This window comes from Zophobas morio, unplaced genomic scaffold, assembly GCF_036711695.1.
Source record: "Zophobas morio isolate AGI-343-1 ecotype UQ-CSIRO unplaced genomic scaffold, CSIRO_AGI_Zmor_V1 ptg000008l, whole genome shotgun sequence".
NCBI classification, from domain to species: domain Eukaryota; kingdom Metazoa; phylum Arthropoda; class Insecta; order Coleoptera; family Tenebrionidae; genus Zophobas; species Zophobas morio.
In genome coordinates, this window is record NW_026972113.1 from 4,514,791 (window position 1) to 4,538,844 (window position 24,054).

At 29.3% G+C, this 24,054-nt stretch overlaps 1 protein-coding gene across 1 annotated transcript in view; it reads left to right on the top strand.

Moving 5' to 3' along the window:
* Positions 1-24,054, top strand: part of LOC135125115 (cadherin-99C) — a 119,334-nt gene that overhangs the window by 13,636 nt on the left and 81,644 nt on the right. The window contains exon 2 of the mRNA XM_064050466.1: positions 9,328-9,409. Coding sequence (XP_063906536.1) covers positions 9,343-9,409 — 67 coding nt within the window. The 5' untranslated portion in view covers positions 9,328-9,342. The remainder of the gene's footprint in view (positions 1-9,327; positions 9,410-24,054) is intronic.

The window sequence follows — 24,054 nt, forward strand, 5'->3', positions numbered from 1 at the left end:
ACTAGGTTTAATAAAAAAACAAGACAAAATATAAATTCCGCCCACCCACCCTATCTCAAGTGTGATGATTTTTTTACTACTGGAAATTTTAAACACGTTTAAAATGGTAATTTTTTGTAGAGAAATAATAAGGATTTTGCAATTAATTTCCGCTCTTTTGGCATTCGGCGATAAAAAAATTCTTCACAATTGAGATAGGGTGGGTGGGCGGGGCTTCTATTTTATTTTGTTTCTTAATATACGTAGTCGTCTTTTCAGAACAAGAAACTTAAATGTGTTTAAAATGGTAAATTCTTGTAGACAAATATGGATCTTGCAGTTAAGCCCCGCCTCTCGATCTGACAACGAATGAAAAATTCATCACAATTGAGAATTGACATCGGGCCGGGTATGGGTGAGGTCGAATCTTTGCCTTATTTTTTTCTTAATGTATATAGTATTCTTTGAATTGAACAACATGATACTCAAAAACATGTTTTTAATTTCTCGTAGTGAAATAAGGATTTTGCAGTTAAGTTTCGCCTTCTTGGCTCACGACCAATAAAAAAATCGTCACAATTGAGATAGGGCGGGTGGGCGGGGCTACATTTTTCCTTTTTTTCTTAATATACAAAGCCATCTTTTCATAACAAGACACACAACATAGTTAAAATGGTACATTTTTCCAAGGAAATATGGATTTTGCAATTATGAGGCGGAGCCTAATAGCAAAATTAATATTTCCTTATACAAATTTTCCATTTTAAAAATGTTTTAAGTTTCATGTTGTAAAAAGAAGTTTACACATACTAAAACAAAAAACCAAAATATAAGCCCGCCCACCCGCCCTGTCTCAATTGTGATTATATTTTTTTATAGGCCGTGAAGCAAGGGGGCGGAGCGTAACTGCAAAATACTTATTTCTTTACAAGAAATTAAATACATGTTTTTGAGTATGGTGTTGTTCAAAGAATACTAGGTATAATAAGAAAACAAGGCAAAATATAAACCCCGCCCACCCACCCTATCTCAATTGTGATGACTTTTTAGTATTGGAAACTTAAAACACGTTTAAAATGGTAAATTTTTGTAGAGAAATAATAAGGATTTTGCAATTAAATTCCGCTCTTTTGGCTTTCGGCGATAAAAAAAATCATCACAATTGAGATAGGGTGGATGGGCAGGGCTTCTATTTTGTCTTGTTTCTTAATATACGTAGTCGTCTTTTCAGAACAAGAAACTTAAATGTGTTTAGAATGGTAAATTCTTGTAGACAAATATGGATCTTGCAGTTAAGCCCCGCCCCTCGATGTGACAACGAATGAAAAATTCATCACAATTGAGAATTGAGATCGGGGCGTGTATGGGTGGGGCGTAATCTTTGGCTTTATTTTTTTTCTTAATATACATACTTAGTATTCTTTGAACAACTCAAAAACGTGTTTTTAATTTCTCGTTGAGAAATAAGCATTTTGCAGTAAAGTTTCGGCTTCTTCGCTCACGCTACATTTTTTCTTTTCTTTTTAGTATGTGTAAACCTATTTCGATAACAAGAAACTTAAAACATGGTTAAAATGGTTTTTGGAAATAAATATGGATTTTGCAATTATGAGGCGGAGCCTAATTGCAAAATCGATATTTCCTTATACAAATTTTCCATTTTAAACATGATAAGTTTTATATTCTGAAAAGAAGTCTACACATATTCAAATAAAAAGGCAAAATGTAAGCCCGCCCACCCGCCCTATCTCAATTGTGATGATTTTTTTATTCGCCGTGAACCAAGAAGGCGGAGTTTAGCTGCAAAATACTTATTTCTTTACAAGAAGTTAAAACATGTTTTTGATTATCGTGTTGTTCAAAGAATGCTGTATATATTAACAAAAAAAGCAAAATATATAACCCCGCCCACCCTCCCCATCTCAATTGTGATGATTTTTTTATTGTTAGAAACTTAAAACACATTTAAAATGGTAAATTTTTATAAGGAAATATGGATCTTGCAATTAAGTCCCGCCCCTCGATCTGACAACGAATGAAAAATTCATCACAACTGAAAATTGTGGTCGAGGCGGGTATGGGAGGGGCGTAATCTTTGGCTTCATTTTTTTCTTAATATACATACTCGTAGTATTCTTTGAACAATACGATACTGAAAAACATGTTTTTAATTTCTCCTAGGGAAAAAGGATTTTGCAGTTAAGTTCCGCCTTCTTGGCTCACGACCAATAAAAAAAATCGTCACAATTGAGATAAGGCGGGTGGGCTTTCTTAATATACAAAGCCATCTTTTCATAACAAGACACACAATATAGTTAAAATGGTACATTTTTGCAAGGAAATATGGATTTTGCAATTATGAGGCGGAGCCTAATAGAAAAATTAATATTTCCTTATACAAATTTTCCATTTTAAAAATGTTTTAAGTTTCATGTTGTAAAAAGAAGTCTACATATATTAAAACAAAAAACCAAAATATAAGCCCGCCCACCCACCCTGTCTCAATTGTGATTATATTTTTTTATTGGCCGTGGAGCAAGGGGGCGGAGCGTAACTGCAAAATACTTGTTTCTTTACAAGAAATTAAATACATGCTTTTGAATATGGTGTTGTTCAAAGAATACTAGGTATAATAAGATAAAAAGCAAAGTATAAACCCCGCCCACCCACCCTGTCTCAATTGTGATGATTTTTTTATTATTGGAAACTTAAAACACGTTTAAAATGGTAAATTTTGTAGAAAAATAAGAAGGATTTGGCAATTAACTTCTGCTTTTTTGGCTTTCGGCTACAAAAAAAATCATTGCAATTGAGATAGGGTGGGTGGGCGGGGCTTCTATTTTGTCTTGTTTCTTAATATACGTAGTCGTCTTTTCTGAATAAGAAACTTAAATGTCTTTCAAATGGTAAATTCTTGTAGACAAATATGGATCTTGCAGTTAAGCCCCGCCCTTCGATCTGACAACGAATGAAAAATTCATCACAATTGAGAATTGAGGTCGGGGCGGGTATGGGTGGGGCTTATTGTTTGCCTTTATTTTTTTCTTAATATACATAGTATTTTTTGAACAACACGATATTCAAAAACATGTTTTTAATTTATCGTAAGGAAATAAGGATTGTGCAGTTACGTCCCGCCTTCTTGGCTCACGACGTATAAAAAAAAATCATCACAATTGAGATAGGGTGGGTGGGCGGGGCTAGATTTTGCCTTTTTTTTCTTAGTATGTGCAGACTTATTTCGACAACAAGAAACTTAAAACATGTCTAAAATGGTAAATTTTTGTAGTAATCAACTTAAATCCTCCACTTTTCTTCTGCAACCTCTTTAAATATGGCAAAAGTTGTCTAACAATTCTCAGAAAATTCTGGTACATAGACCTCGAGGAGCTGATTCGAAAAACATAAAGTGTTAATGGTCCTGAACAAAGATTTCGGTTCAAAAATGATTTTTTATTTATTTTTATAGATACTGGAAACAAAATATTCGAAAAAAATTAAGTCGAAAATAATTTTCGTAAGTCAAAATCTTCAAGTAAATCTCTTGTGTGATTTTCGAAGAGTGCTCGAATATCAGTCAAAAAATTCAAACCGAAAAATTGAAAATTTTGAAAAGTCGCCTAAAAATTGTCAAAAAATTGTGGGACATACATCTCGATGAGTCAATTCGAAAAACATAAAGTGTTAATTGTCCTGAACCAAGATTTTCGAAAAATTCGGTTTAAAAATGATTTTTTATTTTTTTATAGATACTGGAAACAAAATATTCGAAGAAATAAAATTGAAAGTAATTTTCGTAAGTCAAAATCTACAAGTAAATCTCTTGTGTTATTTTCGAAGAGTGCTCGAATATCAGTCAAAAAATTCATACCGAAAAATTGAAAATTTTGAAAAGTTGCCTAAAAATTCTCAAAAAATTGTGGGACATACACCTCGATGAACCAATTCGAAAAACAAGAAGTGTTAATGGTCCTGAACCAAGATTTTCGAAAAATTCGGTTCAAAAATTATTTTTTATTTTTTTATAGATTCTGGAAACAAAATATTCGAAGAAATTAAGTCAAAAATAATTTTCGTAAGTAAAAATCTACAAGTAAATCTCTTGTGTGATTTTCGAAGCGTGCTCGAATATTCATACTGAAAAATTGAAAATTTTGAAAAGTTTCCTAAAAATTCTCAAAAAATTGTGGGACATCCACCTCGATGAGCTAATTCGAAAAACATAAAGTGTTAATGGTCCTGAACCAAGATTTTCGAAAAACTCGGTTCAAAAATGATTTTTTATTTTTTTATACATAGATTCTGGAAACAAAATATTCGAAGAAATAAAGTTGAAAATAATTTTCGTAAGTCAAAATCTACAAGTAAATCTCTTGTGTGATTTTCGAAGAGTGCTCGAATATCAGTCAAAAAATTCATACTGAAAAATTGAAAATTTTGAAAAGTTGCCTAAAAATTCTCGAAAAATTGTGGAAAGCTCGATGAGCTAATTCGAAAAACATAAAGTGTTAATGGTCCTGAACCAAGATTTTCGAAAAATTCGGTTCAAAATTGATTTTTAATTTTTTTATAGATTCTGGAAACAAAATATTCGAAGAAATAAAGTTGAAAATAATTTTCGTAAGTCAAAATCTACAAGTAAATCTCTTGTGTGATTTTCGAAGAGTGCTCGAATATCAGTCAAAAAATTCATACTGAAAAATTGAAAATTTTGAAAAGTTGTCTAAAAATTGTCAAAAAATTGTGGGACATACACCTCGATGAGCCAATTCAAAAAGCATAAAGTGTTAATGGTCCTGAACCAAGATTTTCGAAAAATTCGGTTCAAAAATTATTTTTTATATTTTTATAGATTCTGGAAACTAAATATTCGAAGAAATAAAGTCGAAAATAATTTTCGTAAGTCAAAATCCACAAGTAAATCTCTTGTGTGATTTTCGAAGAGTGCCCAAATATCAGTCAAAAAATTCATACTGAAAAATTGAAAATTTTGAAAAGTTGCCTAAAATTTCTCAAAAAATTGTTGGACATACACCTCGATGAGCCAATTCGAAAAACATAAAGTGTTAATGGTCCTGAACCAAGAGTTTCGAAAAATTTGGTTCAAAAATGATTTTTTATTTTTTTATAGATTCTGGAAACAAAATATTCGAAGAAATAAAGTCGAAAATAATTTTCGAAAGTCAAAATCTACAAGTAAATCTCTTGTGTGATTTTCGAAGAGTGCCCAAATATCAGTCAAAAAATTCATACTGAAAAATTGAAAATTTTCAAAAGTTGCCTAAAAATTCTCAAAAAATTGTGGGACATACACATCGATGAGCTAATTCGAAAAACATAAAATGTTAATGGTCCTGAACCAAGATTTTCGAAAAATTCGGTTCGAAAATATTTTTTTTTTTATAGATTCTGGAAACAAAATATTCGAAGAAATAAAGTTGAAAATAATTTTCGTAAGTCAAAATCTACAAGTAAATCTCTTGTGTGATTTTCGAAGAGTGCTCGAATATCAGTCAAAAAATTCATACTGAAAAACTGAAAATTTTGGAAAGATGCCTAAAAATTCTCAAAAAATTGTGGGACATACACCTCGATAAGCCAATTCGAAAAACATAAAGTGTTAATGGTCCTGAACCAAGAGTTTCGAAAAATTTGGTTCAAAAATGATTTTTTATTTTTTTATAGATTCTGGAAACAAAATATTCGAAGAAATAAAGTCGAAAATAATTTTCGAAAGTCAAAATCTACAAGTAAATCTCTTGTGTGATTTTCGAAGAGTGCCCAAATATCAGTCAAAAAATTCATACTGAAAAATTGAAAATTTTCAAAAGTTGCCTAAAAATTCTCAAAAAATTGTGGGACATACACCTCGATGAGCTAATTCGAAAAACATAAAATGTTAATGGTCCTGAACCAAGATTTTCGAAAAATTCGGTTCAAAAATATTTTTTTATTTTTTTATAGATTCTGGAAACAAAATATTCGAGAAATCAAGTCGAAAATAATTTTCGTAAGTCAAAATCTACAAGTAAATCTCTTGTGTGATTTTCGAAGAGTGCTCGAATATCAGTCAAAAAATTCATACTGAAAAATTGAAAATTTTGAAAAGCTGCCTAAAAATTCTCAAAAAATTGTGGGACATACACGTCGATGAGCTAATTCGAAAAACATAAAGTGTTAATGGGCATGAACCAAGATTTTCGAAAAATTCGGTTAAAAATGATTTTTTATTTTTTTATAGATTCTGGAAACAAAATATTCGAAGAAATAAAGTTGAAAATAATTTTCGTAAGTCAAAATCTACAAGTACATCTCTTGTGTGATTTTCGAAGAGTGCTCGAATATCAGTCAAAAAATTCATACTGAAAATTTGAAAATTTTGAAAAGTTGCCTAAAAATTGTCAAAAATTGTGGGACATACACCTCGATGAACTAATTCGAAAAACATAAAGTGTTAATGGCCCTGAACCAAGATTTTCGAAAAATTCGGTTCAAAAATGATTTTTTAGTTTTTTATAGATTCTGGAAACAAAATATTCGAAGAAATAAAGTTGAAAATAATTTTCGTAAGTCAAAATCTACAAGTAAATCTCTTGTGTGATTTTCGAAGAGTACTCGAATATCAGTCAAAAAATTCATACTGAAAAATTGAAAATTTTGAAAAGTTGCCTAAAAATTGTCAAAAAATTGTGGGACATACACCTCGATAAGCTAATTCGAAAAACATAAAGTGTTAATGGTCCTGAACCAAGATTTTCGAAAAATTCGGTTCAAAAATGATTTTTTATTTTTTTATAGATTCTGGAAACAAAATATTCGAAGAAATAAAGTCGAAAATAATTTTCGAAAGTCAAAATCTACAAGTAAATCTCTTGTGTGATTTTCGAAGAGTGCCCAAATATCAGTCAAAAAATTCATACTGAAAAATTGAAAATTTTGAAAAGTTGCCTAAAATTTCTCAAAAAATTGTGGGACATACACCTCGATGAGCCAATTCGAAAAACATTAAGTGTTAATGGTCCTGAACCAAGATTTTCGAAAAATTCGGTTCAAAAATGATTTTTTATTTTTTTATAGATTCTGGAAACAAAATATTTGAAGAAATAGTGTTGAAAATGATTTTCGTAAGTCAAAATCTACAAGTAAATCTTTTGTCTGATTTTCGAAGAGTGCTCGAATATCAGTCAAAAAATTCATACCGAAAAATTGAAAATTTTGAAAAGTTGCCTAAAAATTCTCAAAAAATTGTGGGATATACACCTCGATGAGCTAATTCGAAAAACATAAAGTGTTAATGGTCCTGAACCAAGATTTTCGAAAAATTCGGTTCAAAAATGATTTTTTATTTTTTTATAAATTCTGGAAACAAAATATTCGAAGAAATAAAGTTGAAAATAATTTTCGTAAGTCAAAATCTACAAGTAAACCTCTTGTGTGATTTTCGAAGAGTGCTCGAATATCAGTCAAAAAATTCAACCTGAAAAATTGAAAATTTTGAAAAGTTGCCTAAAAATTGTCAAAAAATTGTGGGATATACACCTCAATGAGCTAATTCGAAAAACGTAAAGTGTTAATGGTCCTGAACCAAGATTTTCGAAAAATTCGGTTGAAAAATGATTTTTAATTTTTTTATAGATTCTGGAAACAAAATATTCGAAGAAATAAAGTGAAAATAATTTTCGTAAGTCAAAATCTACAAGTAAATCTCTTGTGTGATTTTCGAAGAGTGCTCGAATATCAGTCAAAAAATTCATCCTGAAAAATTGAAAATTTTGAAAAGTTGCCTAAAGATTGTCAAAAAATTGTGGGATATACACCTCAATGAGCTAATTCGAAAAACGTAAAGTGTTAATGGTCCTGAACCAAGATTTTCGAAAAATTCGGTTGAAAAATGATTTTTAATTTTTTTATAGATTCTGGAAACAAAATATTCGAAGAAATAAAGTGAAAATAATTTTCGTAAGTCAAAATCTACAAGTAAATCTCTTGTGTGATTTTCGAAGAGTGCTCGAATATCAGTCAAAAAATTCATCCTGAAAAATTGAAAATTTTGAAAAGTTGCCTAAAGATTGTCAAAAAATTGTGGGATATACACCTCAATGAGCTAATTCGAAAAACGTAAAGTGTTAATGGTCCTGAACCAAGATTTTCGAAAAATTCGGTTCAAAAATATTTTTTTATTTTTTTATAGATTCTGGAAACAAAATATTCGAAGAAATAAAGTTGAAAATAACTTCTGAAAGTCGAAATTCAGAAGAAAATCTCTTTCGGTGATTTTTGAAACGTGCTTGAAAAACAGTCAAAAATTTCATACTAAAAAATTGGGATTCTTGAAAAGTTTCCTAAAAATTACCAAGAAATTGTGGGATACGGATCTCAACGAGCTGATTCGACAAGCACAAGGTTTCAATGGTTCTGGACCAAGATTTACGAAAAATGCGTTTTAAAAATGAAATTTTTTAAATATCGTCGTTTTTAGTTTTATCGATTCTGGAAAAATTTGATTTCATCTTCATCTGAATTACAGACAAGCCCAATTTATATAGTTATGAGAACGTACAATTCAATGACCAGATTACATAAATTTCTTGAAAAATTATCCTTGGGACAACTTTTACTCCCATTTAAAATTAATTGCCGAACTAATTGTTGAAGGGTTTTTTTCCTCCGTATGACTTGCAGTGTTGGTCCAACTGGAACTCCATTGAACCAAACAAGCAAACATTTTTAACTTGTTGGAGCAAAACTAACAATATACAAATTTAAAATTCAAAAGGTTGAGAATATTGTGATTGTGGCAGGCGAAAATACCACATTAAAAGTATGCAAACGTAGTTTTCTCGACCCACCACATTTCGTCCATCGTCTTAGAAACGTCTATTTAAAGTCCGAGCAGCAAATTATGGTGTGATTTGCCTACAAATTACATATTTTAGAACAACGAACTGACATACGATGACGAGATGACTCAATAAGAGCAACAAAATTTGCTTTTACTGATTTTCAAGCAAGGTTTGAATGTAATTCTCAAAATTTTGTAATAACTCTAAATCCTTCTACGAGTATCAAAATGATGGCTTAAAACGGTAAACTGAGATTACTTCAACTGTTATAATTTAAGTCAAACGGTGCAGTTTGTTAATTGTCGTAAAGTACGGTCTCGCACGACATATTTGGTTCTGATTGAACTGTTTCGGTCTTCCACCATCATGTTGACCAACTTTCGATGAAGACTCGTCACATTCCACTCGAGATGGAAGATTAATATCAAAGTCTTTAAAGTAGTAGGATCTTTTTTTTTTTGTTGTTTTAGAGTTGAATAAATCTGAATAATGTGCTTATTTTCAGAGCCACGACACCTGAATGGCGGACGTACGCATAGCACTCGCTTCTTTCCTGCTGCTTCTAAACATCCAGCGGATATTTGCAGGTAAGCACTTTATATAATCATCATGATTATGGGACAAACCATTAACATTAATCATAGTCCAACCACAATAATTATTGTTATTAATAAACAAGTCAACACATTGTTTTGATCACGCACAATGAAAGGTCACAATATCGTTAGCACTACGGATCGAGACTTCGAAATTATGCTTAATTTGATAACGAGGATGTGTTGGTTTTGGGCGCTGGAGTGTTTGTAGTGGCATTGTTATCTAACTGGAGCATTATGAAGAGATAAGTGAAGACAGCGCCGCAAAACTGAAAAATGACATTCGTTTACTCTTCTACTAAAAAAATATAAGTATATATTAACTGAGAAAAGCAAAGTATTGTCGATGTTAAACAATTTCCACGCTGTTATCTCTAATTTGTTTTCCATCAGTCGCAAAGCTGAAGCAATCACCTAAAAACATTTCGTCGCCTGAGAACTTGTATGATTTACAGACCAGAGCGCACGCAGGCCAATATCGACTCTAAGCGATTTCTCAGTTCTTGAACATTTTAATTTAATTTATATCCTCCATTTATGGTTTTATGAAACCGTGTTGAGCTTTTACCTTAGACGTCAAGGTTTTTCGATTTTTCAGTTTTTCTATTTTTTTAAGTTTACGATTTTTCGGCTTTCGGATTCATAAACCACAAGTGCAGGAATTTGTTATTTTTAAAATTTAAATACCGTTTACCGTTAATTTTTTTGACAATCAAAACACAAAACATCCGAATCTCAACAAATTGAGATCTCAAAAATTGAAAAATCGAATTTTTTAAAATTCGGAAAACTGAAAAATAGAAGAACTGAAAATTCGAGCAATCGAAAAATTCAGAATTTTAACAATTGAAAAATTAAAATATCGAAAAATCTAGAAATCGAAAAATCGAAAAGTCGTAAAATCGAAATATTGCATAATCGAAAAACTGAAAGAGATATCAAAAAATTGAGAAATCAAGAAAATTGAAAAATTGAACAAACGAAAAATTGGCAAATCGAAAAATTAAACATTTTAAAAATTGAAAAATCGAAAACCCGAAAAATCGAAATCCGAAAAGACAAAAAAAAAAGTAAAAACTGAGACGTTGTGATGTCAAGTTATCAAAAATTTGAAAAATTAAAAAATTGAAAGAATGAAAATTGCAAAATTTAAGAAATCAAAAAATTGAAAAATCAAAAACTGTAAATAGAAACAAAATCTAAAAATTGAACAACTGAAAACCGAGAAGTCGAAAAAGTCGAACTGGAAATATGAACAAAAGAAAAATTGGAAAATTGTGAAATATAAAAATCTATAAATAAAAAAAAAATAGAAATTAAAATATCGAAAAACTGAAAAATGGAGTGAAAAATTGAAAAATCGAAAAGTAAAAAAATCGAACAATGGAAATACTGAAAAATCCCAAAACTGAAATTAATCAAGTAAAAAATTGAAAAATCAATAAAATGAACCCAGAAATTGAAAAATCGAAAACTTAGAAACGCCAAAATTGAAAAAATTGAAACATCGCAAAAATGAAGATCCAATAAATTGACAATTCGTAAAACTGAAATATCATAAAATTGAAAAAAAAAATCGAAAATTTCAAAAATCAAGAAATTGAAGAGCTAAGACATCCCAAAACTGAAATACCCAAAAACTGAGTAATGGAAAAACTGAAAATCCAGTAATTGACAAAAAATCCAAAAGTCGAAATACTAAAAATTTTCAAAACTGAAATATCGAAAAATTGAAGAATTGAAAAACTGAAAAATCACAAAATTGAACGAAATACCCAAAAATTGGGAAATTAAAAAATTGGGAAATCGAAAAGTCAAAAAATCGCAAACTTAAATGAAAAATCGAAAACCTCAAAAATCGAAAACTTTGGGAAGTCGAGAAATGGGAAAATTAAAAATTAGAATAATTGAGAAATCGGAAAACTGAAAATTCAGTGAAAAAGAAAAGTTCGAAAAATTAAAAAATATTGAAGAAATGAAATACGAAAAAACTAAAATTTAAAACATCGATGAATTAAACTATCGTAAAATTGAAAAATGGAGTAATCCAAACATCAAAAAATCAAAAATATAAAAATTCAAAAACGTAAAATTTAAAAATTGAAAAACTGAAAAATCAACAAATCGAGAAATCGAAATTTAAAAATTAAAGAAAATGGAAAATTCAAAAATCGGATTTTTAATTTTTCAAATTTTAACGTTTCTGAATTAGCAGCTTTCCGATTTCTCAGTTAATATATTTTTTGATTTTCCCATTTCTCGACTTTCCAAGGTTTCGATTTTTCAATTTTTCGACTGTGCTTTTTTGACTTTTCGATTTGTCAATTTTTCACTTCTTTAATTTCCCAATTTTGCAAATTTCGTCCAATTTTGTGGTTTTTCACTTTTTCGATTCTTCAATTTTTGTTCCATTTTTCAATTTTTCAATATTCATGTTTTGGAATTTTTTGGTACTTCGACTTTTCGATTTTTCGGATTTTGGATTTTTCGATTTCTCGACATTTTACCTTTGGATTTTCAATCTTTCGTTAAACCTTAGAATTTTCAGTTTTTCGACTGTTTTATACTTAGATTCCTCAATTTTTCAACATTTCAATTTTTAAAATTTTAGGTTTTAGGTTTTCGATTTCTTGAGTTTTCAGTTCTTTAATATTTTTTAATTTTTCAAATTTTGACGTTTCTGAATTTTCAGCTTTCCGATCTCTCAAATTAATCTATTTTTTATTTTCCCATTTCTCGACTTCCCAAGGTTTCGATTTTTCAGGTTTTTGATTTTTCCATTTTTCGACTTTGCTTTTTTGACTTTTCGATTTGTCAATTTTTCAATTCTTTAATTTCCCAATTTTGGAAATTTCGTTCAATTTTGTGGTTTTTCAGTTTTTCGATTTTTCAATTTTTGTTCTATTTTTCAATTATTCAATATTTATGTTTTGGAATTTTCGATTTCTCTACTTTTTAATTTTTGAGATTTTCAATTTTTCGTTAAACCTTGGATATTTCAATTTTTCGACTGTTTTATACTTCGATTTCTTAATTTTTCAACTTTTCGATGTTTTAATTTCTCAATTTTAAAATTTTTGGTTTTTCGATTTCTTGAGTTTTCAGTTCTATATTTTAATTTTCCGAATTTTTAAATTTTCGATTTTTCCAATTTTTCTTTTTTAAAATTTTTCGATATTTCAATTTTTCGATTTCCCGATGTCTCAATTTTTGACTTTTTCGTGTTTTTTTTTAGATTTCTTAGTTTTTCGATTTTTTACTTTTAGGCTTTTCAATTTTTCGATTTTCCAATTTTTCGATGTTTTAATTTTTCAATTTTTAAAATTCTTGGTTTTTCGATTTCTCGAGTTTTCAGTTCTTCTATATTTCAATTTTCCGAATTTTTAAATTTTCAAATTTGTCTTGTTTAAAAATTTTCGATTTTTCATTTTTTTAATTTCTCGATTTATCAATTTTCCAATTTTTTAAATTTTCTTCTCGGCTTTCCACCCCTCTATTTTTAGATTTCTCGATGTCTCAAGTTTTAAATTTTTCGTTTTTTTAATTTTAATGCTTTTCAATTTTTCGATGTTTCGATTTTTGAATTACCGATTTTCCAATTTTCCAATTTTTTAACTTTTCGAGTTTCGTTTTCTTGATTTGTTGATTTTTCAGTTTTTCGATTTTCAAATTTTAGATTTGCGAATTTTAATTTTTTTTATTTTTTCGAAGCTCCGATTTGTCTATTTTTCAATTTTACGATATTTTAAATTTTCGATTTTTAGAGTTTTCAGTTCAATATTTTTTAATTTTTCAAATTTTGAATTTTCTGAATTTTCAGCTTTCCGATTTCTCAATTAATCTATTTTTTGATTTTCCCATTTCTCGACTTCTCAAGGTTTAGATTTTTCAGGTTTTTGATTTGTCAATTTTTCAATTCTTTAATTTCCCAATTTTGGAAATTTCCTTCAATTTTGTGGTTTTTCAGTTTTTCGTTCTTCAATTTTTGTTCTATTTTTCAATTTTTCAATATTCATGTTTTGGAATTTTTTAGTACTTCGAATTTTCGATTTTTCGGGTTTTGGATTTTTCGATTTCTCGACTTTTTACTTTTTGGATTTTCAATTTTTCGTTAAACCTTAGATATTTCAATTTTTCGACTGTTTTATACTTCGATTTCTTAATTTTTCAACTTTTCGATGTTTTAATTTGTCACTTTTTTTTTTTGGTTTTTCGATTTCTTAAGTTTTCAGTTCTTCTATATTTTAATTTTCCGAATTTTTAAATTTTCGATTTTTCCAATTTTTCTTTTTTAAAATTTTTCGATATTTCAATTTTTCGATTTCTCGATGTCTCAATTTTTGACTTTTTCGTGGTTTCGATTTTTAGATTTCTTAGTTTTTCGATTTTTTACTTTTGGGCTTTTCAATTTTTCGATTTTCCAATTTTTCGATGTTTTAATTTTTCAATTTTTAAAATTCTAGGTTTTTCGATTTCTCGAGTTTTCAGTTCTTCTATATTTCAATTTTCCGAATTTTTAAATTTTCTAATTTGTCTTGTTTAAAAATTTTCGATTTATCAATTTTTTAATTTTTCGATTTATCAATTTTTTAAATTTTCTTCTCGGCTTTCCGCCCCTCTATTTTTAGATTTCTCGATGTCTCAAGTTTTAAATGTTTCGTTGTTTGGATTTCTCAGTTTTCCGATTTTTTACTTTTGGGCTTTTCAATTTTTCGATGTCGCGATTTTTGAATTACCCGATTTTCCAATTTTCCAATTTTTTAACTTTTCGAGTTTCGTTTTCTTGATTTGTTGATTTTTCAGTTTTGTGATTTTCAAATTTTAGATTTGCGAATTTAATTTTTTTTATTTTTTCGATGCTTCGATTTGTCCATTTTTCAATTTTACGATATTTTAATTTTTTAATGTTTTAAATTTTCGATTTTTAGAGTTTTCAGTTCAATATTTTTGATTTTTCAAATTTTGACTTTTCTGAATATTCAGCTTTCCAATTTCTCAATTAATCTATTTTTTGATTTTCCTATTTCTCGACTTCTAAAGGTTTCGATTTTTCAGGTTCTTGATTTTGCAATTTTCCAGTTTTTAGACTTTGCTTTCCAATTTCTCAATTTTTCAATTTTATAATTATCCAAGTTTTGGATATGCCTTTCGTTCATTTTTGTCATTTTTCAGTTTTTCGATTCTTCAATTTTTGTTTTATTTTTCAATTTTTCAATATTTATGTTTTGTCATTTTATAGTACATATTTCGAATTTTCGATTTTTCGAGTTTTGGATTTTTTGATTTCTCGAATTTTTACTTTTTGGATTTTTATTTTTTTAATTAAAAATTTTATAGTTTCTCGATTTTGCAACTTTTGGATTTTTGAGTTTTTTGATTTGCAATTTCACGAGTTTTCAATTTTTAATTTTTCAATTTTTCATTTCTTCAGATTTTCGATTTACAATTTTTCATTTCTTCAATTTTTGGATTTGCAATTTTTCAATTTTCAATTTTTCGATTTTTCAATTTCTCACTTTTTTAATTTCTGAATCGAATCTTCCAAATTTTTTCTTGATTTTCAATTTTTCGATATTTTGATTTTAATTCTAGGAGAAACCTCGAGTTTTCAGTTCTCCTATATTTCAATTTTCCGAATTTTTAAATTTTCGAATTTTCCAATTTTTTGATTTCTCGATTTATCAATTTTTCGATTTTTTATTTTTGGGCTTTTCAATTTTTCGATTCTCCAATTTTTCGATGTTTTTCGAATTTTCAGTAAAACGATTTTTCAATTTATTAAATTTTGGGGTTACGATTCCTCGATTTGTCGATTTTTCAGTTTTTCATTTCTATTCTTCAATTTTTCAAATTTTGACGATGCTAAATTTTCAGTTTTCCGATTTCTCAATTAATCTATTTTTGATTTTCCTACTTCTCGACTTCTCAAAGGTTCGATTTTTCAGTTCTTCAATTCTTCGATGTTTCGACTTTGCTTTTTTAGTTTTTTGATGTCTCAATTTTCCAATTTTTTTTTTTCGAATTTTTGAATCTTTCTTTCAGTTTTGGAATTTTTCAATATTTCCATTCTTCGACTTTTCGATCTTTCGGTTATTCGGCTCCATTTTTAGACTTTCGATTTTTCATTTTTTCGAAAATTTGAACAAAAATTTAATAACGAAAAATGGAAATTCCAAAAAGTAAAAAATCTAGAAAAATCGAAAAACCCAGAACTCAAAAAATCGAAAAGTCGAAATACTAAAAAATCCCAAAACTGAAATATCGAAAAATTGAAAAATAGAAGAAAAATTGAAGAATCGAAAAACTGAAAAATCATAACATTGAACGAAAACTCCAAAAACTGGGAAATTAAAAAATTGAGAAATCGAAAAGTCAAAAAATTGAAAAATTCAAGAACTGAGAATCAAATCTTTGGGAAATTGAGAAATGTTAATATAAAAAAATAGATGAACAATTGAGAAATCGGAAGAACTGAAACATCGAAAAATCTAAAATTTAAAACATTGAAAAATTAAAACATCGTAAAATTGTAAAATGGAGAAATCCAAATATCAAAAAATCAAAAAAATAAAAAATCGAAAATCTAAAATTTAATTGTCGAAAACTGAAGAATCAACAAATCGAGAAATCGAAACTCGAAAATTAAAAATATATATGTAAAATAAACAACCGCCAAAATTATGACTAAAAAAAAAGTTGTATATCAAAATCGAGTGAAACATATGAGATGTGACATTAGAGTCGACATTGGCCTGAACGCACTCTGGTCTGTGGATCAAACAAGTTCCCGAATATCTTACGCAGTTCCTCTCGTTCTCTTTCGTGACGTCAATCTCCACCCCCAAAAGAACAGCCTTAGTAGCCTGCGCCTACAACCCAAAAATAGAACAAGCAACAACACCAAGACCCCACTTCCTGACACAAGTCATTGCACTTCTTCGCCAGCCAGTACAAATGTATAATATAATTAGTACAATTTTTTACCAACCCAAACACGATCTTCAAATACTTCATTGTCTCTTCATACATTAGAACATGCAAAAACGCGTATGCGTCGCACGTCAAAATCACAAACATCGTCACGATCCACACCAGCGACATCAGCGAAAAATTCGCATACACCTCTTCGCACGTGCCCACTAGACCCTTATGCAACCCCACTAGAGAGTCCAAACTCTCGCCAAAATCCTCCACTTCGGGATAACTCTGGCACTTCTTCGACTCGCTTATCTTGTCAGAGAGCACCCCATTGATGGCCTCAAACCGCACCTTCATCACCATGGAGACCACGAACTGGGTGATCAAGTGGGTACTCACCACCACCAAGGGGTACCAAGACATCAAAAAGTAAACCACGTGACCCGTGGTCTTGCAATAGGTGTTATAAACCGACCCCAGGGTGTTAAAAACGCCATTGATTACTACTAGTAGTGTCACAGCGGTCTGTCGCGTCTCGTGGTTGCGCGCCTCAAGGTGCTGCTGAAGACCCAATTTTGTTAAGTGGCGGTCAATGCCCGCCACGTTCTTCATGGCTTTCGTTACCGTCTGGAAGGTGTTTCGCGAGAGCAACAACACCAGGAGGAGTTTCGCGGTGAGGGCGACCAGGCGGAAGGACAAGACGAACTTCATGACACTAGGGGAACCGTACTTGCTGTAGGTGGTGTCAGCGACGTTGTCGAAGTAGTAGAACGTGAGGTAAAGGCACAGACTGGCGAAGGTGACGGTGTGGAGGAGGCGCACCCTGGACAAGACTATCTTGTGTCTGCGGACCACAAACGGGTTCATACCCAAAAGCATCGTCGTGGTGTCCACCGGTTGCCAAATTTTTGACAAAGGGAGGGTTTTCATGGCAGCGGTTCAAAGATAAATGAAGCGGACGGTTATCGATTTGTTTGGCTAGATTGGATTGGTGTCATTAGTGCGTTGTTTACGACCTGTTTTTGCTGTGTGACGATAAGAGTCGTCGATATTTTGTAGGTGATTCACGTGAAAAGCAATTAAGTCACGCTGGGTTTTATGTTTCGTCGTATTTCGGAACGTTTTGTTTTTTGACGAAAACAAATCCTTTGGAATTTTAATGGAGGTCAGAGTGGTACCATAATCGACGACGATGAAAGTACTCACAGTCAACGACATTTTGAACCCTCTTCGCATAACTTCGAAAATTTTCGGGGTCTTACCTTTTACAACGAAAAACGGACGTTTAGTACCGTCGAAAAGTGGCCTTCTTCAGATAGTTGTTTACACGTCGATATATCTATATTGCGCAGTACCGCACTACGCCAACTATAAATTAGTCGCGCGTGGTGAGCTTAGCAGTTTCAAGACATTAAAATTCGTCGTTATAGTACGCGACTTGGGGTCCGTAATCCAGATGATTATAGCCTTCCTCTACATTAAGGTTTTCTTCATGCGATACATTGCTTCAAAAACCTTGATTGACTATGTCGACGCGGAACTGCTCGAAATGGGTCAAACTAAAGCATTCGCTGCCTCTGGTTGCAAAATTCGCACGACTATAGTCATTTTAATTTTTGTTGTCCATTTCGTCTACAATATTTTTTCAATAGTACTAAATTATCAGAATGATTTGTCGACATTTGTAACTTTAGTTTATCCAAGAGTTGTTACAAATAACCTAATTTTAACATTCTACGCCATCGTTTTGATACTTGAAGACAGATTTAAATTTATTAACGATATAATCACCCTAGAGAAAAAAAAGTCTCAAGAGAGTACTAACTATCCCTCCGAGTTAGACGTCTGTCGCAAAATCAACCAGTTAGTGCGTCTACATGGTAGCCTAGTTAAGATTTCCAGAACCATGAATACCATTTTTTGTTTGGGACTTTTTTTCAAAATTGGTGTCACGTTTTTGTGTATGGTAGGCGATTTGTACATTGTAACGTACATGTTTTTTCACCACATGGTCGCGAAGTACTGGAAACCCTGTCTATTTATACTAAGAAATCAGTTAATTTATATTTTTGATATTTGTTATCTGGTGAGAAGAACATCCCGGCTTTGCTATGAAGTAAGTACTTAAAGCAAAATTGTTGTTAACATTGTTCGAGTACTTCTAGGCAAATCGTACCATAAACTTGCTGCTGGGGCTCGAAATACACGTTTCTAGAGAAAATGAACGAAATTTGGTCCGTACTAAGAAAACATATTTTGGTATAAATTAATGAAGCTTTTTAGGTGATGGCAGCGGCTTTGAAGCTCGAACGAAATTATTTAAAAATGACAGCTTATAATTTATTTGCGCTTGATTGTCCTCTTCTCTTCGCGGTATATTTCTAAGGTGCAGTAAAATAACGTTTTTAAGAATTTTATTTCCAGATTTTTGGGACAACGGTTTCTTATTTGTTCATCATGATCCAGTTAGACAAAGGTCGCGAAAATTTTGCCCTTTTTTCGGTTAACAACAGCAACTTTAGTTTAGAAATTTAATTGTGTTTTTACAAATTTTCTTGTAAGTTTTAATACAATAAATAGAGCTGGAGGAAGTCAGCGGTGTTATTTCGTCGGCTGATAACTTGTTTGATCCACCATTTTTTTGTTTTTAAATTTTTCGATGTTTAGATTTTTTAATTATCCGGTTTCTGAATTTTCGGTTTTCCGGTTTTTCAGTTATTAATCTATTTTTTTATATTCCCATTTCTCGATTTCTCAGTCTCAATTTTTCAGTTCTTCGATTTTTCGATTTTTCAGGTTTTGGATTTTTCAATTTTTCGATTTTTTAAGTTTGTAATTTTTCGATTTTGCTTTTTTGACTTTTCGATTTCTCAATTTTTTAATTTCCCAGTTTTTGTAATTTTCGTTCAATATTATGATTTTTCAGTTTTTCAATTTTTCAATTTTTCTTCTATTTGTCAATTTTTCGATATTTCAGTTTAGGGATTTTTTAGTATTTCGCTATTTCGACTTTTCGATTTTTTGAGTTCTGGATTTTCCGATTTTTCCAGATTTTTTACTTTTTGGATTTTCCATTTTTCGTTATTAAATTTTTTTTAAATTTTTTAACTTTTCGATATTTTCACTTTTCTTTTTTAATTTTAGGTTTTTCGGTTTCTTGAGTTTTTAGTTTTTCTATATTTCAGTTTTTGAATTTTCGGAATTTCTAAATTTGCGATTTTCCAATTAATTTTTAATTTTTCGATTTTCGAGATATCGAAAAATCTAGAATTTTAAAAATTGAAAAATTAAAATATCAAAAAGTTGAAAAATTGAGAAATCGAAATATAAAACAGTCGAAAAAATGAAAAATCTAAAGTCTAAAAATGAAGCCGAATAATCGAAATATTGAAAAATTCCAGAACTGAAAGAAAGATTCAAAAATTCAAAAATAAAAAAACTGGAAAATTGAGACACCAAAAAACTAAAAAAGCAAAGTCGAAACATCCAAGAATTGAAGAACTGAAAAATCGAACCTTTGGGAAGTCGAAAAGTAGGAAAATCAAAAATAGAATAATTGAGAAACCGGAAAACTGAAAATTTAGCAACGTCAAAATTTGAAAAATTGAATAGAAATGAAAAACTGAAAAATCGACAAATCGAGGAATCGTAACCCCAAAATTTAATAAATTGAAAAATCGTTTTACTGAAAAATCGAAACATCGAAAAATTGGAAAGCCCAAAAAATAAAAAAATCGAAAAATTGATAAATCGAGAAATCAAAAAATTGGAAAAATGGAAAATTTAAAAATTCGGAAAATAAATAATATAATATAGGATAACTGAAAACTCGAGGTTTTTCCTCGAATTTTAAAAATTGAAAAATTAAAATTTAAAAATTCCAAAAAAGGAATAATAGAAATGTCTAAGAACTAAAAAAATCAAGACATCTAAGAAAATAAAAAAAAAATTAAAATCAAAATATCCAAAAATTGGAAATCAAGGAAAAATTTGAAAGATTCGATTCAGAAATTAAAAAAAGCGAGAAACTGAAAACTTGAAAAATTGCAAATCCAAAAGTTGAAGAAATGAAAAATTGTGAATCGAAAAACTGAAGAAATGAAAAATTGAAAAACGAAAAATTGAAAAATTAAAAATTGAAACCTCGTGAAATTGCAAATCAAAAAACGTCATAAATCCAAAAGTTGCAAAATCGAGAAATTATAAAATTTTTAATTAAAAAAATAAAAATCCTAAAAGTAAAAAGTTGAGAAATCAAAAAATCCAAAACTCGAAAAATCGAAAATTCGAAATACTATAAAATCCCAAAACATAAATATTGAAAAATAAAACAAAAATTGAAGAATCGAACAACTGAAAAATCACGAAAGACATCCAAAAATTGGGTAATTAAAAAATCGAAACCTTGAGAAGTCGAGAAATGGGAAAATCAAAAAATAGATTAATTGAGAAATCGGAAAGCTGAAAATTCAGTAAGGTCAAGATTTGAAAAATTAAAAAATATTGAACTGAAAAATCTAAAAATCCAAAATTTAAAACATTGAAAAATTAAAATATCGTAAAATTGAAAAATGGACAAATCGGAGCATCGAAAAAATAAAAAAATTAAAAATTCGAAAGTCTAAAATTTGAAAATCGAAAAACTGAAAGATCAACAAATCAAGAAAACGAAACTCGAAAAGTTAAAAAATTGGAAAATCGGATAATTCAAAAATCGAAACATCGAAAAATTGAAAGCCCAAAAGTAAAAAATCGAAAAACTGAGAAATCCAAACGAAAAATTTAAAACTTGAGGCATCGAGAAATCGAAAAATTGAAAAATCGAAAATTTTTAAAAAAGACAAATTAGAAAATTTAAAAATTCGGAAAATTGAAATATAGAAGAACTAAAAACTCGAGAAATCGAAAAACCTAGAATTTTAAAAATTGAAAAATTAAAACATAGAAAAGTTGAAAAATTGAGAAATCGAAAAGTCAAAAAAGCAAAGCCGAAAAATTGAAAAAACGAAAATTCAAAAACCTCGTCCAGAAATGGGAAAATCAAAAAATAGGTTAATTGAAAAATCGGAAAGCTGAAAATTCAGAAACGTCAAAATTTGAAAAATTAAACAATACTGAAGAACTGAAAAGTCCAAAAATCAAAAAATCAAAAAAGTAAAAATTTGAAAATCTAAAATTTGAAAATCGAAAAACTGAAAAATCAACAAATCGAGAAAACGAAACTCGAAAAGTTAAAAAAAATGGAAAATTGAAAAATCGGATAATTCAAAAATCGAAACATCGAAAAATTGAAAAGCCCAAAAGTAAAATATCGAAAAACTGAGAAATCCAAACAACGAAAAATTTTAAACTTGAGACATCGAGAAATCGAAAAATCAGAGGACCGAGAAATAGAGGGGTGGAAAGCCGAGAAGAAAATTTAAAAATTGGAAAATTGATAAATCGAGAAATAAAGTAATTGAAAAATCGAAAAATTTAAAAAAGACAAATTAGAAAAATTGAAAATTTAAAAATTCTAAAAATTGAATTATAAAAGAACTGAAAACTCGAGAAATCGAAAAACATAGAATTTTCAAAATTGAAAAAAATTAAAACATCGAAAAGTTGAAAAATTGAAAATTCTAAGGTTTAACGAAAAATTGAAAATTCAAGAAGTAAAGAGTAGAGAAATCGAAAAATCCAAAAATTGAACGAAATTTCCAAAAATTGGGAAATTAAAAAATTGAAAAATTGAGAAATCGAAAAGTCAAAAAAGCAAAGTCGAAAAATTGAAAAAACGAAAAATCAGAAACCTCGTCGAGAAATGGGAAATTCGAAAAATAGATTAATTGAAAAATCGGAAAGCTGAAAATTCAGAAACGTCATTTATTTGAAAAATAAAAAAATATTGAAGAACTGAAAAGTCGAAAAACCGAAAGATCAAAAAAGTAAAAATTTGAAAATCTAAATAGGAAAATTGAAAAATCGAAAAGCCGAAAAGTAGAAAATCCGAAAAATCAAAAACTGGGACATCGAAAAATCAAAAGATCGAGAAATCGAGGAGTCCAGAAGTTGATAAATCCAAAAATGGAGAAACCGAAAAATCGAAAAGTTAAATATGGAAGAATTGATAAATCGAGAAATTGAACGATCAAAATATCGAAACATCTGAATCTCGATAAATCGGGATCTCAAAAAATTGAAAAATCGAAAGTTTAAAAAACTGAAAATCCAAAAAATAAAAAATCGAAAAATCCAGAAGTCGAAAAATCGAAAATTCGAAGAATCGAGAGTTCGAAAAATCTCAAAACTGAAAGAAATATCCAAAAATTGAGGAATTAAAAAATTAAAAAAGCAAAGTTGAAAAATCGGAAAATCGAAAAATTAAAGAACTGAAAAATCGAAATTTTGACAGGTCGAGAAATCGGAAAACTGAAAATTCAGCAACGTCAAAATTTGAAAAATTGAAAAATAGAAATACTGAATAAAAATATCCAAGAAATTGAGAAATTAAAAAATTGGAAAAGTGGGAAATCGAAAAACTAAAAAAACTGTCGAAAAAGCGTCAAATCGAAAAATTGGAAAATCAAAAAACCCGAAAATTCGAAAAATTGAAGAATTGAAAAAATCCAAAGTTTGGGAAGTCGGGAAGTGGGGCACTAAAAAAAAGTTCAGAAATCGGAAAACTGTAAAATTCAGAAACGTCAAAATTTGAAAAATTAAAAAATACTGAAGAACTGAAAAGTCGAAAAATCAAAAAATCAAAAAAGTAAAAATTTGAAAACCGAAAATTTGAAAATCGAAAAACTGAAAAATCGACAAATCGAGAAAACGAAACTCGAAACCTTAAAAAAGTTGGAAAATTTGAAAAATCGAAAAGCCGAAAAGTAGAAAATCCAAAAAATCAAGAACTAGGACATCGAAAAATCAAAAGATCGAGAAATCGATGAATCCAGAAGTTGAAAAATCCGAAAGAGGAGAAACCGAAAAATCGGAAAGTTAAATATGGAAAAATTGATAAATCGAAAAATTGAACAATCAAAATATCGAAACATCTGAGTCTCGATAAATCGAGATCTCAAAAAATTGAAAAATCGAAAGTTTAAAAAATCGTAAATTTGAAAAATTGAGAAATCGAAACACGAAACAGTTGAAAAATTGAAAAATCCAAAATTTAGAAAACGAAAAACTGAAAATCCAAAAAATAAAAAATCGAAAAATCCAAAAGTCGAAAAATCGAAAATTCGAAGAACCGAAATATAGAAAAATCTCAAAACTGAAAGAAATATCAAAAAATTGAGGAATTAAAAAACTAAAAAAGCAAAGTTGAATAATCCAAGAATTGAAGAACTGAAAAATTGAACCTTTGAAAAGTCGAGAAGTAGGAAAATCAAAAATAGATTAATTGAGAAACCGGAAAACTGAAAATTTAGCAACGTCAAAATTGGAAAAATTGAAGAATAGAAATGAAAAACTGAAAAATCGACAAATCGAGGAATCGTAACCCCAAAATTTTATAAATTGAAAAATCGTTTTCCTGAAAAATCGAAACGTCGAAAAATTGGAAAATCGAAAAACTGAAAAGCCCAAAAATAAAAAATCGAAAAATTGAGTAATCCAAAAATCGAAAAACTCAAAAATTGAGACATCGAGAAATAGAAAAATCAGAGGATCGAGAAATAGAGGGGTAAAATGCCGAAAAGAAAAGTTAAAAATTGAAAAATTGATAAATCAAGAAA